Source organism: Gigantopelta aegis, chromosome 13 (genome assembly GCF_016097555.1).
Source record: "Gigantopelta aegis isolate Gae_Host chromosome 13, Gae_host_genome, whole genome shotgun sequence".
Lineage (NCBI taxonomy): Eukaryota > Metazoa > Mollusca > Gastropoda > Neomphalida > Peltospiridae > Gigantopelta > Gigantopelta aegis.
In genome coordinates, this window is record NC_054711.1 from 35,527,242 (window position 1) to 35,553,337 (window position 26,096).

The 26,096-nt window shown below is 35.2% G+C and overlaps 1 protein-coding gene across 7 annotated transcripts in view; it reads left to right on the forward strand.

Annotated features, from left to right (window-relative positions):
- LOC121387331 (dipeptidyl peptidase 4-like) overlaps nucleotides 1-26,096 on the forward strand; it is a 268,837-nt gene that overhangs the window by 133,963 nt on the left and 108,778 nt on the right. The window contains exon 1 of one of the 7 annotated variants that reach the window (XM_041518373.1): nucleotides 18,013-18,198. The exons of the other annotated variants lie outside the window; for them this stretch is intronic. Coding sequence (XP_041374307.1) covers nucleotides 18,142-18,198 — 57 coding nt within the window. The 5' untranslated portion in view covers nucleotides 18,013-18,141. Of the gene's footprint in view, nucleotides 1-18,012; nucleotides 18,199-26,096 lie in introns of those variants that run through there. 7 annotated transcript variants of the gene reach the window in all.

Below are 26,096 nucleotides of genomic sequence, written 5' to 3' on the forward strand. Positions count from 1 at the left end.
GCACTTGTAGAGGAGCAGTTGTTCACCTGTCAGGAAAATGTTTCCGGCCCACTTCCTGACAGAGCTGTGCAGCATTCCACAGACAGGCGATCAATACTAACTTCCCACACTGAAGAGTGTTCCTGTTTACAGATAACTCCGAGAGAATATCTTGTATCAGAGATCCACAGGGGAAATAAATGTGTGGCTTTGGTTTAGAGAAATGGTTCTTTTAAATTAAACATTATTTTTTTAAAAATCGGTTTCTCAGATTTAAGGAAATGACACTGGAGCATTATGATGACATAGTAGGTTTGTTCTGTTTAATGAATCTGTTTGATGATTGAGCATATTGATTAACTGATCAATACTGGATCATCCTCATACATAGTCTTCAAAGGAAACCGACTACATTTTCCCATTAGCACAAATTATCTTTTTTATGCAGCTTCACATAGACAGGACAGCACATACCATGACCTTTAATATATCAGCCATGGTTTATTCTATGGTTTCAAAATAACATCATGTTGAAATGTCACATTTTGGCTACATGTACATGTACATGTAAATCATGTGAATTTCAGTGTTTGTTAATTTTTATTGTTATGTCGACAAGAAGAATAAACACTTTAATAATAAGCTGCCATGATTTTACCACTGTCATGGCTGAAATTCTGTAAACATATATTATAATATTCACGTTATCTCAAACTTCTTATTTAAACTGTTAGAAAGTGTATAACTTAATGTTTATATTTCTTGTATTTTGTGTAACACAAATTGTAATAATATTGACAGTGTCTTTAAACATTGTACATGTATAATGTAGAGAAAGGTCTTTATATAGGCCAAGCCTGTTGACCAATCCCAATTGTTAAATATTAACAGAAATAAATATTTGTTCACAGCACAATATTGAATTCTTAAACTACCTTGTTTTTTAAAGTGTGCAAGTGTGATTGCACTCATACAGTGCACATAATTTCAATCTGACGAGTGTAAAAAATAACATACGTTACACTTAACAAACAGTGCACGTAAAATAATTCTGTATATTGATTGCCACTATTTACCATATGTAGCTGATAGTGAGACCCATTTAAGAATACCAGAAGAAAAAAATGTGACGAGAACAGTAGCGTCCATGCAATCTTTTAATATATGACTGGTACTTATTTTTGCTATACAAATAGGAAAACACTGGTTTACTAGACATCTTTGAAGATGTACCAATCCAGCTAAGATGAGTGTGATTTTTCACTCGCTAAAGTGTTTTGAGGTGTATGATTTTTCACTCGACTTGGTTTTTCAAAAGCCAAGGACTGAATAAGAGATTCTGTGGTATTGTTTAAAATGTAATCTCCTGTAATATGTATCCATTATAAACCCACTGATGTAAGCTTCATACAGAAGAGCAAGTAAGTGAATTTTATACAAATACAGAAGAAGACATAATATAAAATGTAAAATGTAATCTCCTGTAATATGTATCCATTATAAACCCACTGATGTAAGCTTCATACAGAAGAGCAAGTAAGTGAATTTTATACAAATACAGAAGAAGACATAATATAAAATGTAAAATGTAATCTCCTGTAATATGTATCCATTATAAACCCACTGATGTAAGCTTCATACAGAAGAGCAAGTAAGTGAATTTTATACAAATACAGAAGAAGACATAATATAAAATGTAAAATGTAATCTCCTGTAATATGTATCCATTATAAACCCACTGATGTAAGCTTCATACAGAAGAGCAAGTAAGTGAATTTTATACAAATACAGAAGAAGACATAATATAAAATGTAAAATGTAATCTCCTGTAATATGTATCCATTATAAACCCACTGATGTAAGCTTCATACAGAAGAGCAAGTAAGTGAATTTTATACAAATACAGAAGAAGACATAATATAAAATGTAAAATGTAATCTCCTGTAATATGTATCCATTATAAACCCACTGATGTAAGCTTCATACAGAAGAGCAAGTAAGTGAATTTTATACAAATACAGAAGAAGACATAATATAAAATGTAAAATGTAAAATGTAATATGAAATAATTACATTTCTGTTACATTCATTACAATACAACGTCATCCCATTGGTCCAAATGTAGCAACAGGAGTTTGGTTCATTATGTCGTCAGGGAACGTCATATCTGATGACATCATTTGTTATGGGAAACTTTTCTTATTGGGCATTATTGTTTGTGGACCAAAAATAATTCAAAATAAAGTATGAACTTTTAGTGTTGTTATTAGCAAGTATGGTTCAAATTTAATTATAAGTATTGTCTGTTATTTCTTTTACGTTCATCTGGGTATGAACAAAAAATAATCATCCTCAAACTTATGTGAGAACGGCTTCACCAATTCACTCAGTTTGAGGATGATTTGTTTTTGTTCATACCCAGATGAACGTAAAAGAAATAACAGACAATCCTTAAATGAATACCTTTAAAATATAGAAAAATGAGTCAAAATATTTTTAAAGTGCATGGCCCACCCAAAAAGGTTGTTCTCAGTTAACAACAGTCTGTCTAGACAATAAAAAGCCTGGTTTAGGTGGGCTGTTTTTAGCCAACTGGATAATTTAAACCACAATTGAAGGCCTGTGTGGTGTGCTCAGGTTATACGGTACCAGTAATTGTTAATGATCAGGTTAATGACATAATAACACCTCCAGTTATAGACCTGTGTTATCAAGTCACGGGAAATAGCTATAGTTGTGTGATAACTATACTCTCCCTCACTGAGGAAACACAGTTACATTACACCACTACCATGATACTCTTTGATGTACCAATTAAGGGACACCAGCCATCAAAACAGCCCCAAGGATCTAGACGCGTTGGCAAAAGATATACTTTTTTAAAGGAATGACCTGTCATGGACAGAACACTCTGGCAAAGTCAAAGGTTGTGCCCATGACAGGCATGCTTGAACAGTTATCTGATGGAAGCATGCCAACAATTACCCACACCCACCACACCCACACCCTAACCCACAATGGAATGTAAAGTGTATAGGAAGTTACACTCTGAGTTCACTATAATTAAGGGCCTGTACCCTTTCACCTCCACCTCTAAGGGCTGACACCTGTCTCATAGACACTAAACCTTATGGTTGTCCTGTCTTTCCCTGCCCTTGAATGACCCAGTGCAGGGGACAGTATTTCAAAATCTTAAGTAACCGGTAGTTGGTTCACGTGATTTTTATCCAGGTAACCGTTTGTTGTGTTACGCGAATTATATTCGCATAACCGGTGGGTTAAAATTTACCTAGTCCTAACACACTTGTACTACGGTTCTGTACTACAATGACATTCAAAAGGTGTTTTAAACAGATTTTGCCACGAGATAATATTTTTACATTTGAATTTGTTTTATTATAACAGTTCACCACATAACCCATTGGCTATTTGCATAAAAATAAAGTTGTATAGCCGACACATGAACAGAATGACGGTTTACATTAAATATTGTGTCCTATAGCTGCTGTGCCCATCCCTCCTGTGGCAGTCAATTTTGTGACACTTCATCCTGTAACAGTTGATTCTGTCACAGTTCAACCTATGGCAGTTAATGCTGTCATGTCATTTGATTCTGAAACAATATAGTTTATAACAGTTGATGATTTGACAATTCATCCTGTGGCAGTTGATTTTTTGACACTTCATCCTGTGACAGTTGATTCTATGACAGTTCATCCTTTTACAGCTAATCCTGTGACAAGTCATCCTGTGACAGTTGAATATGTGATGAGTCATCGTGTAACAGTTGATTCTATGATGGTCCATCGTGTAACAGTTGATTCTATGATGGTCCATCCTGTAACAGTTGATTCTATGATGGTCCATCCTGTAACAGTTGATTTTTTATGGTCCATCATGTAACAGTTGATTCTATGATGTTCCATCATGTAACAGTTGATTCTATGATGGTCCATCCTGTAACAGTTGATTCTATGATGGTCCATCCTGTAACAGTTGATTCTATGATGGTCCATCCTGTAACAGTTGATTCTATTATGGTCCATCCTGTAACAGTTGATTCTATGATGGTCCATCATGTAACAGTTGATTCTATGATGGTCCATCATGTAACAGTTGATTCTATGATGTTCCATCATGTAACAGTTGATTCTATTATGGTCCATCATGTAACAGTTGATTCTATTATCGTTCATCCTGTAACAGTTGATTCTATTATCGTTCATCCTGTAACAGTTGATTCTATTATGGTCCATCCTGTAACAGTTGATTCTATGACGTCCTTCCTGTAACAGCTGATTATATATATATAACAGTTCATCCTGTAACAGTCGATTCTTTGATAATCTGTCCTATAACAGTTGATTCTATAATAGTCCATCCTCTAATAGTTGATTCTGTGATGGTTCATCCTGTAAAAGTTAATTTTATGATGGTCCACCATGTGAATATTGATTCTATAATGGTTCATCCTATATCAGTTGATTCAATAATGGTCCATTCTGTAACAGTCGAATCTGTCATCACTGATCATCAATCATCCAGCTAGACTTTGAAGCAGAATTGAGCTCAGCTACAAAGCTATGTCCCAACTCTTTACTGAGATACAAGTCAGATCCGTTTGAGATATTAAGACCACGTTATATCTTAGTGTCATCATCAAGTGTTCAATGAACAATGATGTTTGGAGACGCAAGTCAGAACTGTTTGAGGTATTAACACCATGTTACATCTCTGTGGCATCACTGGTTACTCACTAAACAATGACATCTGACAGATGGTAATAGAATTTGGTGATAAACAGATTTGCAATTTGTTAAGAGGATAATGAGAAGTATAAGGGAATCGGTGAAAGATTATGTACTGAGGAGTTGATATTGATAATTTTATATCTTAATGCTGACACACTAAATGTGTTCTGGGGCCTAATTCACAAAGGTCTCTTAGGCTCTATTAGACAACAAAGTATCATCTTTGCAAGCCTTTTAGCATTGCATTGCGAGATCGCAAGTTATTAGCATATTAGAGCACAGGTTATTTCTCATTACAGCCAGTGCTCCACAAATGGTGTAACAAAGGCCATGGTATGTACTATCCTGATGGTGCATATAAAAGATCCCTTGCTACTAATTGAAAAGAGTAGCCCATGAAGTGGCGAAAGCGGGTTTCCTCTCTCAATATCTGTGTTGTCCTTCACCATATGTCCAATGCTATATAACCATAAATAAAATGTGTTGAGTGCATCGTTAAATAAAACATTTCCTTCCTTTCTTCTATTACTGAGCTACATGCATGCATGTCCCACCCCAGGAGAAAAGGATGAATATTTTGCAAATAACAATTAAACCCTGTTCTTTTTGTATTTTCAATTATTGATTTTTTAATTATTTGTTGTGGGGAGGGGTTAAAGTCATGCACAGACCAAGTATTTACAGTGAAAAATATTTTCACCTATATTACAGCTTTTGTTTTTTACCATTAACTGATACATCACTTACAACTTAGGGTTAACCTTACAGTGTTTTCCTATTTGCTGATGTACATGTGTCCATGGTTTTACTGTTTCAAGTTTAGTTTTATTGCTCATACAGGAGTTTGGTATATGACAAAAGATTTATTTTAAGTTTTCCTTGTCTTTACCTTTGATGATAATAAATCAGAAAATTAGTTCAGTAACCCAAATAGAACACATGTTACAACATAAATTATAAATATGTTTTTTTTTTTTTTTTACCAGATTATTACACACATACTATAGCTACTTTAATTTGATTTAAAATTTATGTCATGTGATTGATTTTAAGGCAGACTGTTCAATTTATCTTTTGATCACATTTAACCCTGTCAAGTGACCATGACAATCTGCAATGCCGAGGGAGATTTCCGCAGTGTCATCAAATTTCTGTCACATGTATTTTGCCACGGGACTTTCAATTTTCTATGCCATTTTTCTTTTTTTTAATACTGACAAATTAAACTTTTTTCTTAAACATTAACCATAAAATTACCATGGAAACTATTTTTCTACAGCTGCCATTTTCTTACCATAAGTGCTAGGTTTAGATCATAATATCAATGTCTGAACCAATTCCAGTGTTATTCCTCGCAAACACCACCAAGGAAGGGAATATAACTGGAACTTTACGACATTATTTATTTAGATATGTTTATGTATGTTACCAACAAAATGAATCTAAATCTAAATTTGGTTATTAATTTGGGGGGGGGGGGGGGGGGGCGGAGTCTCTAAAGGTAGGCCTAAACCAAATAATTTGTAGCTGGGTCAAAGTTCAAGGTACACCAAACTTTTGATAGAGAAGTGAACACCACAAGTCCTATGATTGGTTATAAATGTGAGTGTACATTTGTTAGTTGTAAAAAAAAATAGTTTCATCTGGGCTCAAAATGTATGCAATTTTATTTCATCTAGTACTACTGTGTCAAGTAGCCTTGTACTTGGAACATGTATGGGGTACTTGTAAAAAAAAGTACTAAAATTTTGTGCGAAACTAGGGGTGTTGTAAAAACATCTGGTTATACCGAAAATGAGCCAAGAAAGGTACCATTTTCTTCAGTTAATATTGATATTCAGTTGATAGTTATGGATCGTACATGTATATTTCACATAGTGCTTTTAAGCACAAACGTTAACATGGTCACCTATGGGATTTTATTTGGTATAGTACAATCTATAGGCCAGTGCACAAGATCTATGAAAATAGTATGTCTGAATTCATACCACATTGTTTGATCTTGTTCAAACCAGCTGTGCACCATGACTGGTATATCAAAGGTCATGGTATGTGCTATCCTGTCTGTGGGATGATGCATATGAAAGATCCCTTGAAAATGTAGTGGGTTTCCTCTCTAAGATGATTATTAACCCACGTTTCTGTCCTTGACAGACAGCCCAAGTGAGGTGTGTGCCCAAAACAGCGTGTTTGAACCTTAATTGAATATAAGTACAAATATAACTATGAATGAATGAATGAATGAATGAATGAATGAATTCTAAACTGACATTTACAGTAATTTCAAACACCAAGGTTGTCTGACTTTGGTAGTTTAATTTAAACAATTACAGCATGGGAACAACTTTGACATTTGCAGAGCAGTTGGTTTTCAAAATATCCAATTCATAAATTCATACTATAATTGTGCACATGAATTGTTGATTACATAAGTCCGACAGTTTCTGGTTAGTGACATTTAGCTTTGCGAACTGGATAGAATAACATTTGTTGTTTTTTTACATTTCCTGGTGTAGCCTAAATTATGCATGTTATACAGAACTAGCAATCTTTGTAATTCTTCAGCAATGATATGTGACATTGTACAACAGGGAACATTTTGTTTTCAATATTTTGATTAGTAATATTTCTAGTCAATTGAAATATTTACGGTCCAGTTTTGTCATTTTGTGCACTTTTTGGCGAGGTATGGATACTTTTGTAGATTTATTTTGCATTTATTACAACCAGCACAAGTGAAAAGCGATTTTTAAGAGGGTTTTGGTGTTTCGTTGTCCTGTTCAACACTGTCAATAACCTGTAAAGTACGGTAAACTACTGATCGGCGATTTTTTATGGATGATCGCTAGACATTTTTAAAAGATAGTTTTTTCTATTGTTATGTACATGTATAGTGCGCACCCCTATTTTTAACCTGTATTTTCTGAAAAAAAAGTGTGCATAATACATCTGATTTCTGAAATTTGTGTAGTGATTCATGACGCAATAGTGAACAAAATGTTTCAGCCAGTGCACCACAACTGGTATATCAAAGGTCATGGTATGTGCTATCCTGTCTGTGGGATGGTGCATATAAAAAATCACTTGTTACTAATAAAACAATTTTCTTTGTATGTCAAAATGACCAAATGATTGACATCCAATAGCCAATGATTAATAAATCAATGTGCTCTAGTGGTGTTGTTTAAATAAACCCGACTTCTTCTTCTTTGGCCCACAGTTAGTATATCAGAGAACATTTTGTTTAAAAAAATGTAATTAGTGAATAGTGATCATTTCTACTGTTTAATATTTTAGACGTGTGTAGCAATCTCTAAAATGTGTGTCGGGAATGTTCCCTGTATGTGTTAGACACTTGACATGTATGATTAATGCACTGGGGTGTTGGTGTGTGTGAATTTCGAGTCCTGTGTTAGCGCTGTGCGCAGTTCACACCGTGAAGACGTAAAGTGCACTGCGTATTGATCTGTGATACACAGTGATTTCCCCGCGGAGCCTTATTAAATATTAATGACTTTGTAATTACAACTTAACACGTGCTTCATTGTTGCCGAGGCACAGTGAGTCTCATCAGCACATAAGTTACTTCTTAGTGGTAGCAGGGATTGAAATAACACAGAGTATGGTAACCCATGAACAGGTTAACACACAAGTTACTCCTTAGAGGTAGCAGGGATCGAAATAGCACAGAGTATGGTAATCCATGTACAGGTTAACACATAAGTTACTCCTTAGAGGTAGCAGACATCGAAATAACACAGAGTATGGTAACCCATGAACAGGTTAACACATAAGTTACTCCTTAGAGGTAGCAGGGATCGAAATAGCACAGAGTATGGTAACCCATGTACAGGTTAACACACAAGTTACTCCTTGGAGGTAGTAGACATCGAAATAACACAACATATGGTAAATTGTACAATGCTACCATAATTTATAGATTATAGGCTTGCCTAGTAAATTGAAGCATGCTGTCCTAGGCACTCACCTCAGTGAACTAGCTAGGTTGTGTGTTCAGGACAGAGCCAGTTAAATGCTTAGTTAAAATGTCAGTGTAATGGTCTTAAAACTCTTAAAGGTCATCAGGGTTTATAGAGGTCATTGCAATACTGGCAATTACATCAGTTTATATTTAATTGTTAGACAAACTTAATGGAAAGTTGAAAAATCTTACAAATGTCTATTAAAAGTTCATGAAAAATACCTTTAAAATTTCATGGAAAGTCATGGTATTTGGTTAATAACAAAATGCATGATTCCTATCCTGCGGGGTGCCAGACTAGAATATGAATCAAGTACTGGGATGTGAACTCAGTACCTTCCATCCTGAAACTGAAGACTTAACTGTACAGCTCCAGCAGCACAGGTTGATGTTACAGTATAAGAAGGTGCAGAATATTAGTGCTACAGAATTATAGTGCTGTAGAATTATAGTGCTACAGAATTATAGTGCTGCAGAATTATAGTGCTGCAGAATTATAGTGCTACAGAATTATAGTGCTACAGAATTAGTGCTACAGAATTATAGTGCTGCAGAATTATATAGTGCTGCAGAATTATATAGTGCTGCAGAATTATAGTGCTGAAGAATTATATAGTGCTGCAGAATTATAGTGCTACAGAATTATAGTGCTGCAGAATTATAGTGCTACAGAATTAGTGCTACAGAATTAGTGCTGCAGAATTAGTGTGCTACAGAATTAGTGCTGTAGAATTAGTGCTGCAGAATTAGTGGTAAAGAATTATTGCTGTAGAATTAGTGCTACAGAATTAGTGCTGCAGAATTATAGTGCTACAGAATTAGTGCTGTAGAATTAGTGCTACAGAATTATAGTGCTACAGAATTAGTGCTGTAGAATTATAGTGCTACAGAATTAGTGCTACAGAATTATAGTGCTGCAGAATTATAGTGCTACAGAATTATAGTGCTACAGAATTAGTGGTAAAGAATTATTGCTGTAGAATTATAGTGCTACAGAATTAGTGGTAAAGAATTATTGCTGTAGAATTAGTGCTACAGAATTATAGTGCTACAGAATTATAGTGCTGCAGAATTATAGTGCTGTAGAATTAGTGCTACAGAATTATTGCTGCAGAATTATAGTGCTACAGAATTATAGTGCTGCAGAATTATAGTGCTACAGAATTAGTGCTGTAGAATTAGTGCTACAGAATTATAGTGCTACAGAATTATTGCTGCAGAATTATAGTGCTACAGAATTAGTTCTGTAGAATTAGTGCTGTAGAATTATAGTGCTACAGAATTATTGCTGTAGAATTAGTGCTGTAGAATTAGTGCTACAGAATTATAGTGCTACAGAATTATATAGTGCTGCAGAATTATATAGTGCTGCAGAATTATAGTGCTGCAGAATTATATAGTGCTGCAGAATTATAGTGCTACAGAATTATAGTGCTGCAGAATTATAGTGCTACAGAATTAGTGCTACAGAATTAGTGCTGTAGAATTAGTGCTGCAGAATTAGTGTGCTACAGAATTAGTGCTGTAGAATTAGTGCTGCAGAATTAGTGGTAAAGAATTATTGCTGTAGAATTAGTGCTACAGAATTAGTGCTGCAGAATTATAGTGCTACAGAATTAGTGCTGTAGAATTAGTGCTACAGAATTATAGTGCTACAGAATTAGTGCTGTAGAATTATAGTGCTACAGAATTAGTGCTACAGAATTATAGTGCTGCAGAATTATAGTGCTACAGAATTATAGTGCTACAGAATTAGTGGTAAAGAATTATTGCTGTAGAATTATAGTGCTACAGAATTAGTGGTAAAGAATTATTGCTGTAGAATTAGTGCTACAGAATTATAGTGCTACAGAATTATAGTGCTACAGAATTAGTGCTGCAGAATTATAGTGCTGTAGAATTAGTGCTACAGAATTATTGCTGCAGAATTATAGTGCTACAGAATTATAGTGCTGCAGAATTATAGTGCTACAGAATTAGTGCTGTAGAATTAGTGCTACAGAATTATAGTGCTACAGAATTATAGTGCTACAGAATTAGTGCTGTAGAATTAGTGCTGTAGAATTAGTGCTACAGAATTATAGTGCTACAGAATTATATAGTGCTGCAGAATTATATAGTGCTGCAGAATTATAGTGCTGCAGAATTATATAGTGCTGCAGAATTATAGTGCTACAGAATTATAGTGCTACAGAATTAGTGCTACAGAATTAGTGCTGTAGAATTAGTGCTGCAGAATTAGTGTGCTACAGAATTAGTGCTGTAGAATTAGTGCTGCAGAATTAGTGGTAAAGAATTATTGCTGTAGAATTAGTGCTACAGAATTAGTGCTGCAGAATTATAGTGCTACAGAATTAGTGCTGTAGAATTAGTGCTACAGAATTATAGTGCTACAGAATTAGTGCTGTAGAATTATAGTGCTACAGAATTAGTGCTACAGAATTATAGTGCTACAGAATTATAGTGCTACAGAATTGGTGGTAAAGAATTATTGCTGTAGAATTATAGTGCTACAGAATTAGTGGTAAAGAATTATTGCTGTAGAATTAGTGCTACAGAATTATAGTGCTACAGAATTAGTGCTGCAGAATTATAGTGCTGTAGAATTAGTGCTACAGAATTATTGCTGCAGAATTATAGTGCTACAGAATTATAGTGCTGCAGAATTATAGTGCTACAGAATTAGTGCTGTAGAAATAGTGCTACAGAATTATAGTGCTACAGAATTATTGCTGCAGAATTATAGTGCTACAGAATTAGTTCTGTAGAATTAGTGCTGTAGAATTATAGTGCTACAGAATTATTGCTGTAGAATTAGTGCTACAGAATTATAGTGCTACAGAATTATAGTGCTACAGAATTAGTGCTGCAGAATTATAGTGCTGTAGAATTAGTGCTACAGAATTATTGCTGCAGAATTATAGTGCTACAGAATTATAGTGCTGCAGAATTATAGTGCTACAGAATTAGTGCTGTAGAATTAGTGCTACAGAATTATAGTGCTACAGAATTATTGCTGCAGAATTATAGTGCTACAGAATTAGTTCTGTAGAATTAGTGCTGTAGAATTATAGTGCTACAGAATTTTAGTGCTGTAGAATTAGTGCTACAGAATTATAGTGCTACAGAATTATTGCTGCAGAATTATAGTGCTACAGAATTAGTTCTGTAGAATTAGTGCTGTAGAATTATAGTGCTGCAGAATTTTAGTGCTGTAGAATTAGTGGTAAAGAATTAGTGCTGCAGAATTAGTGTTGTAGAATTAATGCTACAAAATTAGTGCTGTAGAATTAGAGCTACAGAATTAGATGCTGTAGAATTGGTGCTACAGAATTAGTGCTGTAGAATTAGTGCTACAGAATTAGTGCTGTAGAATTAGTGCTACAGAATTAGATGCTGCAGAACTGGTGCTGTTGAATTAGTGCTACAGAATTAGTGCACCAGAATTAGTGCACCAGAATTAGTGCTGCAGAATTAGAGCTGAGATAGGCTGTAAATATTTAATGGGTGTCATGAAGATGGGAAATGGCCTGAGAGATGGAGTTAATCAGTTTGATCATAAACTCACACTACGGACAGGAGACAATCGGCACTGACAGAATGCTCAAGCCAGGCATTGTTTAGCCGAGTTTACTAATTCATGACCACCATTCACCACTCTCAGACGCTATACTGCACAACAAAAATACACATATCATGAGAGTAGCATTACTATACTGCACAACACAAAATACATGCCATGACAGTAGTATTATTATACTGCACAACACAAAATACATGTCATGACAGTAGTATTACTATACTGCACAACACTAAATACATGTCATGACAGTAGTATTATTATACTGCACAACACTAAATACATGTCATGACAGTAGTATTACTATACTGCACAACACTAAATACATGTCATGACAGTAGTATTATTATACTGCACAACACTAAATACATGTCATGACAGTAGTATTACTATACTGCACAACACTAAATACATGTCACGACAGTAGTATTACTATACTGCACAACACTAAATACATGCCATGACAGTAGTATTACTATACTGCACAACACTAAATACATGCCATGACAGTAGTATTACTATACTGCACAACACTAAATACATGCCATGACAGTAGCATTACTATACTGCACAACACTAAATACATGCCATGACAGTAGCATTACTATACTGCACAACACTAAATACATGCCATGACAGTAGCATTACTATACTGCACAACACTAAATACATGCCATGACAGTAGCATTACTATACTGCACAACACTAAATACATGTCATGACAGTAGCATTACTATACTGCACAACACTAAATACATGTCATGACAGTAGCATTACTATACTGCACAACACTAAATACATGTCATGACAGTAGCATTACTATACTGCACAACACAAAATACATGTCATGACAGTAGCATTACTATACTGCACAACACAAAATACATGTCATGACAGTAGCATTACTATACTGCACAACACAAAATACATGTCATGACAGTAGTATTACTATACTATACAACACAAAATACATGCCATGACAGTAGTATTACTATACTATACAACACTAAATACATGCCATGACAGTAGTATTACTATACTATACAACACTAAATACATGCCATGACAGTAGTATTATTATACTATACAACACTAAATACATATGTCATGACAGTAGCATTACTATACTGCACAACACTAAATACATATGTCATGACAGTAGCATTACTATACTGCACAACACAAAATACATGTCATGACAGTAGTATTACTATACTGGACAACACAAAATACATGTCATAACAGTAGTATTATTATACTGATAACACAAAATACATATGCCATGAGAGTAGTATTAGTATACTGCACAACACAAAATACATGTCATGACAGTAGTATTACTATACTGCACAATACAAAATACATATCTCATGAGAGTAGTATTAGTATACTGCACAATACAAAATACATATGCCATGACAGTAGTATTATTATACTGCAGAACACAAAATACATATGCCATGACAGTAGTATTACAATACTGCACAACACAAAATATATGTCATGACGGTATTATTACTATACTGCACAATACAAAATACATATACTATGACAGTAGTATTATTATACTGCACAACACAAAATACATGTCATGAGAGTAGTATTACTATACTGCACAACACAAAATACATGCCATAACAGTAGTATTATTATACTGCCCAACACATTTTTAGGGGAAAACCCATTGTAATGCCAATACACACCATCTAAATATTTCCATGCTAAGCAAGAGTTACATCTACATGTAGTTATATAAATTATAATAACAAACAGGTCAAAGTTTTAAATTATTGCCAGCTATTACTATTTTTAGTGCTACAAATGCCATGTGACATTACTAGCTTATACCTTACTAAAAGCCTGATAAACACAATTAGAGTGAAACAATATTAACTTCCAGTTGGGAAGCATTTACAAACATATACAGTGAAACCCCTCTAAACCGGACACCCTAGGGTCCAAGTAAAATGTCCGGTTTAAGAGGTATCCGGTATAGAGAGGTTAAGTTCTTTACCGATTTTTTAAAAAGGACCGTAAAACAGGTCCGGTTTTGAGGGAATTCTAGTTTACAGAGGGTCCGGATTTGAGAGTTTTCACTGTATTTTATGATTATATTGAATTTAATACCAGGCCCGTGTAGAGGATCTTGAAATGGGGGAGTGAGGATAGGGTCTGTGATTTTGGTGATATCGTTGCTATTAGACTTTAAAGGGGACAAAGTTGCATGATTGTCATAATTGTAAGTATAGTGAAACCTCTCAAGACCCTCTGTAAACCCCTCTCTCTCTCTCTCTCTCTCTCTCTCTCTCTCTCTCTCTCTCTCTCTCTCTCTCTCTCTCCCTCCCTCCCTCCCTCCCTCCCTCCCTCCCTCCCTCCCTCCCTCCCTCTCGCTCTCTCTCTCGCTCCCTCTGTCTGGTCTCTCTCTCTCTCTCTCTCTCTCTCTCTCTCTCTCTCTCTCTCTCTCTCTCTCTCTCTCTCTCTCTCTCTCTCTCTCTGTCTTATTTTGGTTGTTAAACATTATTTCATTCAGCTATTCATTCATTTATTTATTTATCCATTTTTTTGATTCATTTATTCATCTGAACTGTTTTATCCTGAGATAGAATATACATGTGCATATATGGCAATAGAGTCTTGCTACAAAAGAAGAGTAATATATGTGGTAGGTTTATTTTGTCACTCTATATTATATGTTATAGTTACATATCTTTGACATCTACTATTAAATTGTGATGATGAACTGAAACTTTGGGTTTGCTTTTTTTTGTGGGGTTTTTTTGTTTGTTTTTTGTGGGGGAGGGGGGGGGGGGCGAATTATGGCCAGAAACAAGCAAAGTAACAAGGCCATCTTCAACTCATGTCTTAATGTAACACAACGGCCCCAGCCATTCAAACAAAATAAGTAGGAACAGTTTCATGTCCTTGTAGTAAACCAGATTTCAGGAGTCATATATTCAAGTATGATGACCAGATACTAATGTACAAAATAAGTACGAACAGTTTCATGTCCTTGTAGTAAACCAGATTTCAGGAGTCATATATTCAAGTATGATGACCAGATACTAATGTACAAAATAAGTACGAACAGTTTCATGTCCTTGTAGTAAACCAGATTTCAGGAGTCATATATTCAAGTATGATGACCAGATACTAATGTACAAAATAAGCCATGTCCGGTTTGGTTGAGAGGCTCTGTGCAATTCTCGGATCATTGGAACATATATGACTAGGCCAGTCTAGGGCATTGTGACAATTTGCTGTCTAGCCACCATTAAATTTGAGCCCTGCCAACATACCTGCATGGTTAATCTTGAAGCAAATAAAGTTTGTTATTTTAACAATCAAAGCAAGTAAAATAAATGTGTATTGATCTACCTATGTATATAGGGAATAACTGGTTACTGTCTTAAGATATCGGCTTTATCCTATGAAGGTTAGAATGGCGAATGCAGTGAGGCTCTGCCGAGCTGCATTCGCCATTCACCCTGAGCAGGATAAAGCCAATATCGTAAGACAGTAACCAGTTATTTCTTTTATCCTGCCATTCTACAGGAATATTCAGAAAATCATTATTTATTACAGTTTTGTGTACGCAAATTGAGTATTGTCAACCCAGCAAGGCTTTTGCCGTATGACGTCATACAAGATACATGATGTCATTCTTTGTAAGACACTAGCTACATTCTGTCACATTAAAAAAGAATTTCTAAACTCTAATTCATAAACAAACATACAAGTTTTGTATTGTTATCACAAAACTAAACGTTATTTGTATTTACTGTACTTCAACAAATGATTTAAAGAATATGTTTATTGAAAATTTACTCTGAAATACTCGAGTCAAGTCGGGTTTATGTCACGTGACATATTTTTGGTTAGTGATTGAAATAATAGAGATTTATCTAGTCATCATATCTTGCCAATGTATACAGTGATTGCTGGATAAAAAGTCATCTTTGACACTTCTGTGTATATGTATATAGGAGTAAGAGTTATTTCACATTAGGTCCCCCTTTATATTCTGGCGAACCATTCAAAATGCACCAAATTTCCTTCATAGAAAGCACGCAACCTTAACTTAATCCTATGGGACATTCAAAATTCCATAGCACCATACCACTCCCCGCCTGCTTCCAATCGGGATGCAGGTGCTCCCTTGCAGGTCCCCTCTACTAACCACCCACCCACCCCATCCCTTTCTTTTTCCTGTCCTAGATGGAGGAGCTGGCCAAGTACACCTGTGCCCAGGACAGGCATGCGCTACAACAGCTTGCTCTGAATGTGCATGTAAACCCTATGACCTGACCTGACCTGATCTGATCTGAAAATTTTAGAGGGTTTTTTAACCCCCCATACTCCCCACCCACCCACCCCCCCAAGTTTGACATCCAATAGCTGATGTATTTTTCATGATGGGGAGTTGTTAAACATCTACCGGTATTCTATTCTACTGAAGCCTCTGAAACCACCCAACCCCATACTGCTAGCATGCTCTATATAAATATCATATCATCTTAGCTATATTAAAAAAGAATGTCTAAACATTTGCCTGTTTTAGCATTCAATACAACATACCAAACTTAAAACATCAATTTCAATAAGTGCTGTTGCTAGACTTTTGCCATAAACAATACATAAATTATTTCAATTGCTTCAGCTTCTCTGTTAACTTTGGCATTCATTATTTTCCTGGCCTCAATGGCACGGACGTAGCTGGCTGACACACTAAATCACTCCCTAGGTGGCGCTATCACAACATGAGCAGCTGTACTCGGATCTTTCTACAGTAGTCTGCACCAGCCAATACTGCTACTGGTGACACCATCGTTTCAATTCTACTGTAACATCGGCAGTAGTCACTAGCTATCAGCAGGTGATGTTTTCACAATATTATGTCTTTAAACTGAACTTAAAATTAATTTTGCTTTAAGAATATTTGCTAAATTGAACTTTAAATTCATTTTCTTAAAGGATTTTAAAGTTAAACTTTTTTGTTTATTATTACTTTTTTCTTCTGAAATTTCATTAATTTAACTGATGACATTTTGAGGATAGTTGCTGTTGATATTGATTTTAAGGTAAATTTCTTTAAGGATTTTTATTGAAAACATTTTGCTTTTGTATGTACAACTGATTTCATAATTAATACTTTTAATTTTGCTTTGAGAATATGTGCTAAATTGAACTTAAAATTAATTTTCTTAAAGGATTTTAAAGTTAAATTTGTTTGTGTTTGTGTGTGTGTGTGTGTGTATGTGTGTGTGCACGCGCACACGCGCATGTAAGTGCATGCATGCATGTGTGCGTGCATGCATGTGTGTGTGTGATTAAAACATGACATTTTGAGAACAGTTGATGTTGAAATTGATTTAAATTAAGACAAATTTCTTTGATGACTTTTTGAGAACTTTAAAACTGAACTTAAGTTTTTAATTATTATTTTTTATTTTAACACATTGTTTTAATTGGTAACATTAAAAAAAATCCTAATTAATTATTGTGATGTGAAGATGTAGTACCGGTATATTCTTTTTCTAAGAAATCTTAAGTAATTTTTACAAAACCTTTTTACACCTTTAAAAACAAATACAGTTATAGATTCATTATACTTTTAACATTATATAGCGAAAACTGCAAGTGTTCATTTTGTTAGATCAAGATTTTTTTTTTATTTAGAAAGAAATGTAGAAATGTAACAATTGCAAAATTTTATTAAAAATTAAAAATAAAGTTTAATATTTCAAAATATTTTAAACCTTTTTTTCCCTTTTTTTTTAAACAAAAAATATAAAAGTTGAAATGATGGTTTGTCACATATAAAGTGAGTTTCTTGAGAGCTGGGATTAAAAATGCCTCCTAAGTTGGAACCAACTGAGGAAGAAAAAAATGAGAATCCTGAAGAAAAGGTATGACATACTTTTAATAACTTTCAGAAAATATCAAATAATAATGCTATTATAATCATTATTGAAAGCAATACTGAAGAAAAGGTATGATGTGGTGTTTTTATTATATAACTTCAGGAAATATCAAATAATGATGCTATTATAATCATTATTGAAAGCAATACTGAAGAAAAGGTATGATGTGGTGTTTTTATTATATAACTTCAGGAAATATCAAATAATAATGCTATTATAATCATTATTGAAAGCAATACCGAAGAAAAGGTATGATGTGGTGTTTTTATTATATAACTTCAGAAAATATCAAATAATGATGCTATTATAATCATTATTGAAAGCAATACTGAAGAAAAGGTATGATGTGGTGTTTTTATTATATAACTTCAGGAAATATCAAATAATAATGCTATTATAATCATTATTGAAAGCAATACCGAAGAAAAGGTATGATGTGGTGTTTTTATTATATAACTTCAGAAAATATCAAATAATGATGCTATTATAATCATTATTGAAAGCAATACTGAAGAAAAGGTATGATGTGGTGTTTTTATTATATAACTTCAGAAAATATCAAATAATAATTACTAATAATCACTGTATAGTGACATTACTTATCAGTATAATATCTGAAAATATCTGAGAAATCAAAGTATTGGTGCTATCAGTAAGTAGTAAATCTAACACTCGAAACATGTTATTGCCACTGTAATAGAAAATGTTATTTTTTATATATATAGTAACATTACTCAACAATAAAATACAAAACAAAAATCTTGTTTTGTGAAGTCTGCAATTTCATATCACACTTGTGACAACTCTACTTCTCGTAATGAAATTTAAATCATATTTTGACGAAAAACCAACAACAACAAACAACCCCAAATCCTATGAAATATTAACTATTCATGTACTTTACAATTTATTAGCATAAATCCTGACACTGATTAATTATCCAATAGCTCATGTTTTTATATGTGACGTCTATAGTACGGTGTCATAATTATTTCCTAATTAACATAGTTTTATTATCCATTAACTAATGATTCTACTTGTGATGGTGTCATATTTACTACTGACACAGTTTTAGTATCCATTAACTAATGATTCTACTTGTGATGGTGTCATATTTACTACTGACACAGTGTTATTATCCATTAACTAATGATTCTACTTGTGATGGTGTCATATTTACTACTGACACAGTGTTATTATCCATTAAATAATGATTCTACTTGTGATGGTGTCATATTTACTACTGACACAGTGTTATTATCCATTAACTAATGATTCTACTTGTGATGGTGTCATATTTACTACTGACACAGTGTTATTATCCAGTTGCCAATGATTTTATTATGCTGGTATTAATAATTAGTGGATTTATATGATGGATTATAATCAAAAACTTATCAGTTGTATATGAGATACATGTATAATATGATGATCAATTATGAACTCTATAAATGACTGTGGAAAATGTTATCTGTATTCCTACCCAGACATTTTTATTTTTTATTGACCAACTCAAATGTTTCTGAGCTATTATCATGTTTGCACTTTAAATTCAGAAAACACACATCAGTCTGTACAACAAAACATTTACCATGTTCAAAATCATATCTCTGTACAAGACACAGTCAAAAGGATATTTAAACAAGTTTGTGATTGCTCTCATCCATCAAAAATCCTGACGGATTTTTCATCTAAATGGGAGGACTGCCACTAACCCCAACCTAATCCTGTTTCCAGATGTCTTGATAGTGATGATTATGTACAGTCAGTACAGGGCCTCCATGAGTCCAAAATATTGGACTCAAGTACTCAATTGAATTCAGTTCAATTCTTTATTTAACTTTGAGCTGTTACAGGTCATCAGTTGCACAAGTAAAATACAACATATATGTACATGTCAAGTGGAAAATGTAACAACATTATTCCAACAGCGGAGAATGTAACAAATACAAACTCGACCTGGACACAAGTACCCGACACTTATATTAGATGATAATGAGACTGAGAATAAAGTAAAATAGCATTGTTCATCTTAATTCCAGTGCTGAACATGGATACCAAATCATTCCATTGTATTGCATTCCACACATTCTACTTTTGTTTTCCCTCCATGTCTCATAGCCGTATACAATGTAACTGGCGGCAAGCATATGACAAAATGACATTCAAAAAATATTAAATGAGTGCTCTTCCTTGCATGTTTACTTAAGTACTGTGAACAGATTTGAGTCTAGCTAGACTCAGCCAGTTAGTGCCCAAGTACTCTAAAGAAAGAAAGAAAGAAATGTTTTATTTAACGACGCACTCAACACATTTTATTTACGGATATATGGCGTCAGACATATGGTTAAGGACCACACAGATTTTGAGAGGAAACCCGCTGTCTCCACTACATGGGCTACTCTTCCGATTAGCAGCAAGGGATCTTTTATTTGCGCTTCCCACAGGCAGGATAGCACAAACCATGGCCTTTGTTGAACCAGTTATGGATCACTGGTCGGTGCAAGTGGTTTACACCTGCCCATTGAGCCTTGCGGAGCACTCACTCAGGGTTTGGAGTCGGTATCTGGATTAAAAATTCCATGCCTCGACTGGGATCCGAACCCAGTACCTACCAGCCTGTAGACTGATGGCCTAACCACGACGCCACCGAGGACGGACCAAGTACTCGAGTACTCGTGGAGATCCTAATAGTCAGTTATCATTATAGGCAATAGGAAAGATGTATTTGGTAAAAGAAATGTTGTGAAATCGTTTTGATTCTACTCTGAATTTGTCTTGAAGCTTGTAATATTTTAAATTTCTTTATATGTGATATTCATATTTCTGCACAATTCTTTACACTGTGTTTTCATTTAACTTTTGATTTTTTATATTGTTTTGTAACCACTTCAGTCATGTACTTACCTATGTTTCATCCATTCATTCATTCATTCATTCATTCATTCATTCATTCATTTATTATTTCTTCATTCATTCATTTGTTCATTCATTCTTCTTTCATTAATTCATTTTTCATTCATTCATTCATTCATTCATTATTCATTCATTCATTATTCATTCATTCATTCATTCATTCTAGTCATTTCTTTTCACACTTTTCTTGAAAATGGTAAACAATACAATAAAAACAAGCATTATGATTGATATATACAGGGTTTCAATTTTACATTCATGTAATTTTACTTTGAGTTAAACGAAGGCAATAAGAATGCATTGTTGAGCCATATATGATCTACATATCATGCTGCATATAGGTCCATTCAATAACTACGTAATGCAAATGAAGGCAATAAGAATGCATTGTTGAGCCATATATGATCTACATATCATGCTGCATATAGGTCCATTCAATAACTACGTAATGCAAAATATGACTTGTTTTATTCCGCATGCACATGTAACATTTTCTTGTGAAATCCATGCTTTTCAAAAAAGAAGAAAAAAAGAAGAAAGTGCATTGCAGTATCAATTCTGGAACTTTAGTCTGACCAAAGACTTACAATGTTGTTTCTCCTCAACTATTCCTTTTTTTATATTGTTTTATTAATAAGCCAACATTGTGATGAGGTATTTTTAGAAAGACATTTCCTGTTTCAGTCTCCAGACTTCCAATTTATTATTATTAAAGGTAATTATTTCATAAATATTTTACCGAATGGATATTCATATGTTAATGTATTTTTTGGCTTAAAAATGTTTGGTTGGTTGGCTGGTTTGGTTGGCTAGCATCCATTATACTTTGTGGTATATCCAACAAACCACCCACCCATTCATTCCATCCATCCATCCATCCATCCATCCATTTATTCATCCATCTATCCATCCATCCATCCACCCATCCATCCATCCATCCATCCATCCATCCATCCATCCATCCATCCATCCATCCATCCATCCACCCACCCATCCATTCATCCATTTATTCATCAATCAAACTATTTATTCATCCATCCATCCATCCATCCATCCACCCACCCATCCATTCATCCATTTATTCATCAATCAAACTATTTATTCATCCATCCATCCATCCTTCCATCCATCCATCCATCCATTTATTCATCAATCTATTTATTCATCCATCCATCCATGTATTTGTTCATTTATGCATCTATCTATTTATTCAACCACCCATCAATCCATCCATCTATTTATCCATCCATCCATCCGTCCATCTGTCCGTCCGTCCATCCATCCATCCATCCATCTGCATGTGGCTCCCTCTCTCTTCATCTCCTTCTTTTTTTCCACTTAAAATATTTTTTTGATCGAGAATAAAACTCAAAATGTACAACATCCTTGCAAAGAATGCGATATTGATTTTGCTGTCCACTGCGTTACAAGATCCTACGTAATGAGATTAATTTATAGAACAATTTCCTTGCACAGTCGGCTCCGTGCATAAATAATGTAACAATAATATTAATGGTCTTTAATGTGTGTCGACAAGGCAAGTGGTATACAGGGAAAACAATCAATAGTGAAGTTTTCAATAATTTACTTATAGGAGGGGGTTGTGTGTGTGTGTGGGGGGGGGGGGGTGTCACTGATAATCTATGACATCTCCTCCCACATCCCCTACCTCCTTGCATGTTGTTTTTATGCAACCTGACAACAGCAGTTGGTGATCAGCATTTCATTTATACTTATTTTTGTGCTTATATCCAATTAAGGTTCAAGCGCACTGTCCTGGGTACACTCCTCAGCTATCTGGGCTGTCTGTTCAGGACAGTGGGTTAGTTGTTAGTGGTTAGTTGTTAGTGGTTAGTTGTTAGTGGTTAGTGGGAGAGATTCGGTTTAGTGGTCTTACACCTACCTACCAGCTTTAAATCACTACAACACCAAAATACAGTTTCATTTATACTTATATTCAATTAAGGTTCAAGCATGCTGTCCTGGGTACACCCCTCAGCTATCTGGGCCGTCTCTCCAGGACAGTAATCCAAACTCAGCACATGTACTTATCACCATTGTTGGTATAGTGGGTAAGCCATCGGCTTTATAAGACTGGGTTCTCATCCTGGTGCCGGCTTCCACCCAGAGTGAGTTTGAACAGTTTACAGTGCAACATCATTATAGTGACATTTCTCTCACTAAGCTCTAGCAACTGACCACCAACCCTTTCCAGGCCATCCCAGGTACATGTAGGTGAGGTGTGTGCCCAGGTACATGTAGGTGAGGTGTGTGCCCAGGACAATGTGTTTGAACCCTAAACATGCTTTGTCCTGCTATATCACTATATACAGGAAATATAATTGTCAACTTATGTTGACTAGGTAAATTTCTATGTTATCTCTGTCTCTTCCTCTCCTGCTCACTCGCTCTCTCTCTCTCTTTCCCTCTTTCTCTCTCTCTCTCTCTCTCTCTCTCTCTCTCTCTCTCTCTCTCTCTCTCTCTCTCTCTCTCTCTCCCTCCCCTCCCCACACTCTCTCTCTCTCTCTCTCTCTCTCTCTCTCTCTCTCTCTCTCTCTCTCTCTCTCTCTCTCTCTCTCTCTCTCTCTCTCTCTCTCTCTCTCTCTCTCTCTCTCTCTCTCCTCTCTCCTCTCCTCCTCCCCCCCTCTCTATCTCTCTCTCTCTCTCTCTCTCTCTCTCTCTCTCTCTCTCTCTCTCTCTCTCTCTCTCTCTCTCTCTCTCTCTCTCTCTCTCTCTCTCTCTCCTCTCTCTCTCTCCTCTCTCTCCTCTCTCTCTCTCTCTCCTCTCTGTCTGTCTGCCTCTCAAAGTCTTTCAATCAAGATTCAAAGTAATTGTATGTTAGACACCAAATGGGCCTATAGTATTAAATGTGCTGAGGTTACATTAACTGTTCCTTTCTTTGTTATTACTGCTTAGAGCGTCCGGCACTGGAAATAAGTGACCCGGGCTGGCTACAGCTACACAACATTGCAGTCTTTTATATTGCTTCAAGTGATGTGGTGTTCTGGAATGCCAATTTGGAAATCAAACAAACCCTATAGCTGGTTGTTCTAGTAATGAAATAATCAATGCCACAAAGCTCAGTGGGCCAGCAATACTGTGAACTACAGCTGCCCGGAATTAATAATGTGTGTAAGGTGGGTTCCGTCTAAATCTAACCTGTCTGCAGGGCTGGATACAAGGTGGGCCCAGGGCAGCCATGCTTACCCCCTTTTTCGATCAGTTTGAAATGCTAAAAATTGCTATGAACTACAGCTGCCCATCTAAATCTAACCTGCTTGCAGGGGTGGTCCGGATAAAAAGTGGGACCCAGGGCAGCCATGCTTCCACCCCCCCCCCCTTTCAATCAGTTTGAAAGAAAGAAAGAAATGTTTTATTTAACGATGCACTCAACACATTTTATTTACAGTTATATGGCATCAGACATATGGTTAAGGACCACACATATTTTGAGAGGAAACCCACTGTCGCCACTGCATGGGCTACTCTTCCGATTTGCAGCAAGGGATCTTTTATTTGCGCTTCCCACAGGACGGATAGCACAAACCATGGCCTTTGTTGAACCAGTTATGGATCACTGGTCGGTGCAAGTGGTTTACACCTACCCATTGAGCCTTGCGGAGCACTCACTCAGGGTTTGGAGTCGGTATCTGGATTAAAAATCCCATGCCTCGACTGGGATCCGAACCCAGTACCTACCAGCCTGTAGACCAATGGCCTGCTACGATGCCACCGAGGCCGGTCAATCAGTTTGAAATGCTAAAAATTGCTATGAACTGCAGCTGTAGGGAAGTAATAAATAATGAATTCAGTCCACCTGCAGTGTTAGATATGGAGGGGACCAGGGAGCCTTGCATGCTTCCCCTTATTCAGTCAACTGAAAATGATATCAGTGACTATGAACCGTGATGTGGGAAATTAATAATGTGTGTTAGAATGGATGTCTAAATCTTACCTGCCTCTAGTGACTAGTGATGGTTATTGTTAAAGGGACATTCCTGAGTTTGCTCCATTGTAAGATGTTTTCAACTAATAAAATATTTCTACGATTAAGCTTACATATTAAATATATTTTCTTGTTTAGAATATCAGCGTCTGTATATTCAATGTGTTTCTGGTCATGTCAATATTTGTAAGAAGTCCAAACTGGATTTTGTCTTCAAATAAGTTTGTACGTACGAAAAAAATTATATTTTAGGAAATAAAATGAAATTTAACCTTGTACAAGTGTTAGAACGATCAAAACATGTTTAATATACAGCCACTAATATTTTATGCAGAAACATATCTTTGATATGTACATGTAATTACAATCGTTAAAAAGTCTGTTAGTTGATAACATCTTAAAAATTGCAGCAAACTCAGGAATGTCCCTTTAAAATATTCATATATTGCAATATATTGTGATATAGAAACCTAAAACAGGGCTCGAATTTAAGAATTTGTCACCCATGGCTAGGTTTTTTTTCTTAAATTGTGGGTGAAACACACAGCTCACAGATGGCAGTTTTGAGTCTGCCTATGTACATTGTTCAACCTTTTGCAGCAAATTAATATGGCTGAAAGGTTATTTTGTCGCATATAGACATATTTTAGATGTACAAATGTTAAATACTGGCAGATAATGTACATCAGATATATTCAGTTTGCTGTTGATGAGGAGTTTAAACCAAAGCTGTTGTTTCTTTTCTTAAACTGATAGTCTTTGTTTGAAAATATAATATGTGACTAACACACATACAAAATATATAAACGCAAAATATACCGGTATGTCAGAAAAATATCGTGATATGTATTGTTAAAAATATATATTGCGGTATAGTGGTATAGCAGTCGTGATGCTTGCTTACTTACTTACTTAGTAACTGGTTTAACGTGTCCATATACCACTAGGGTTTCGAACACGTCTATCCCGAGTCCGGCCTCCGATAGGATCAGGCATCTGACTCGGGACAGGGATAACCTAA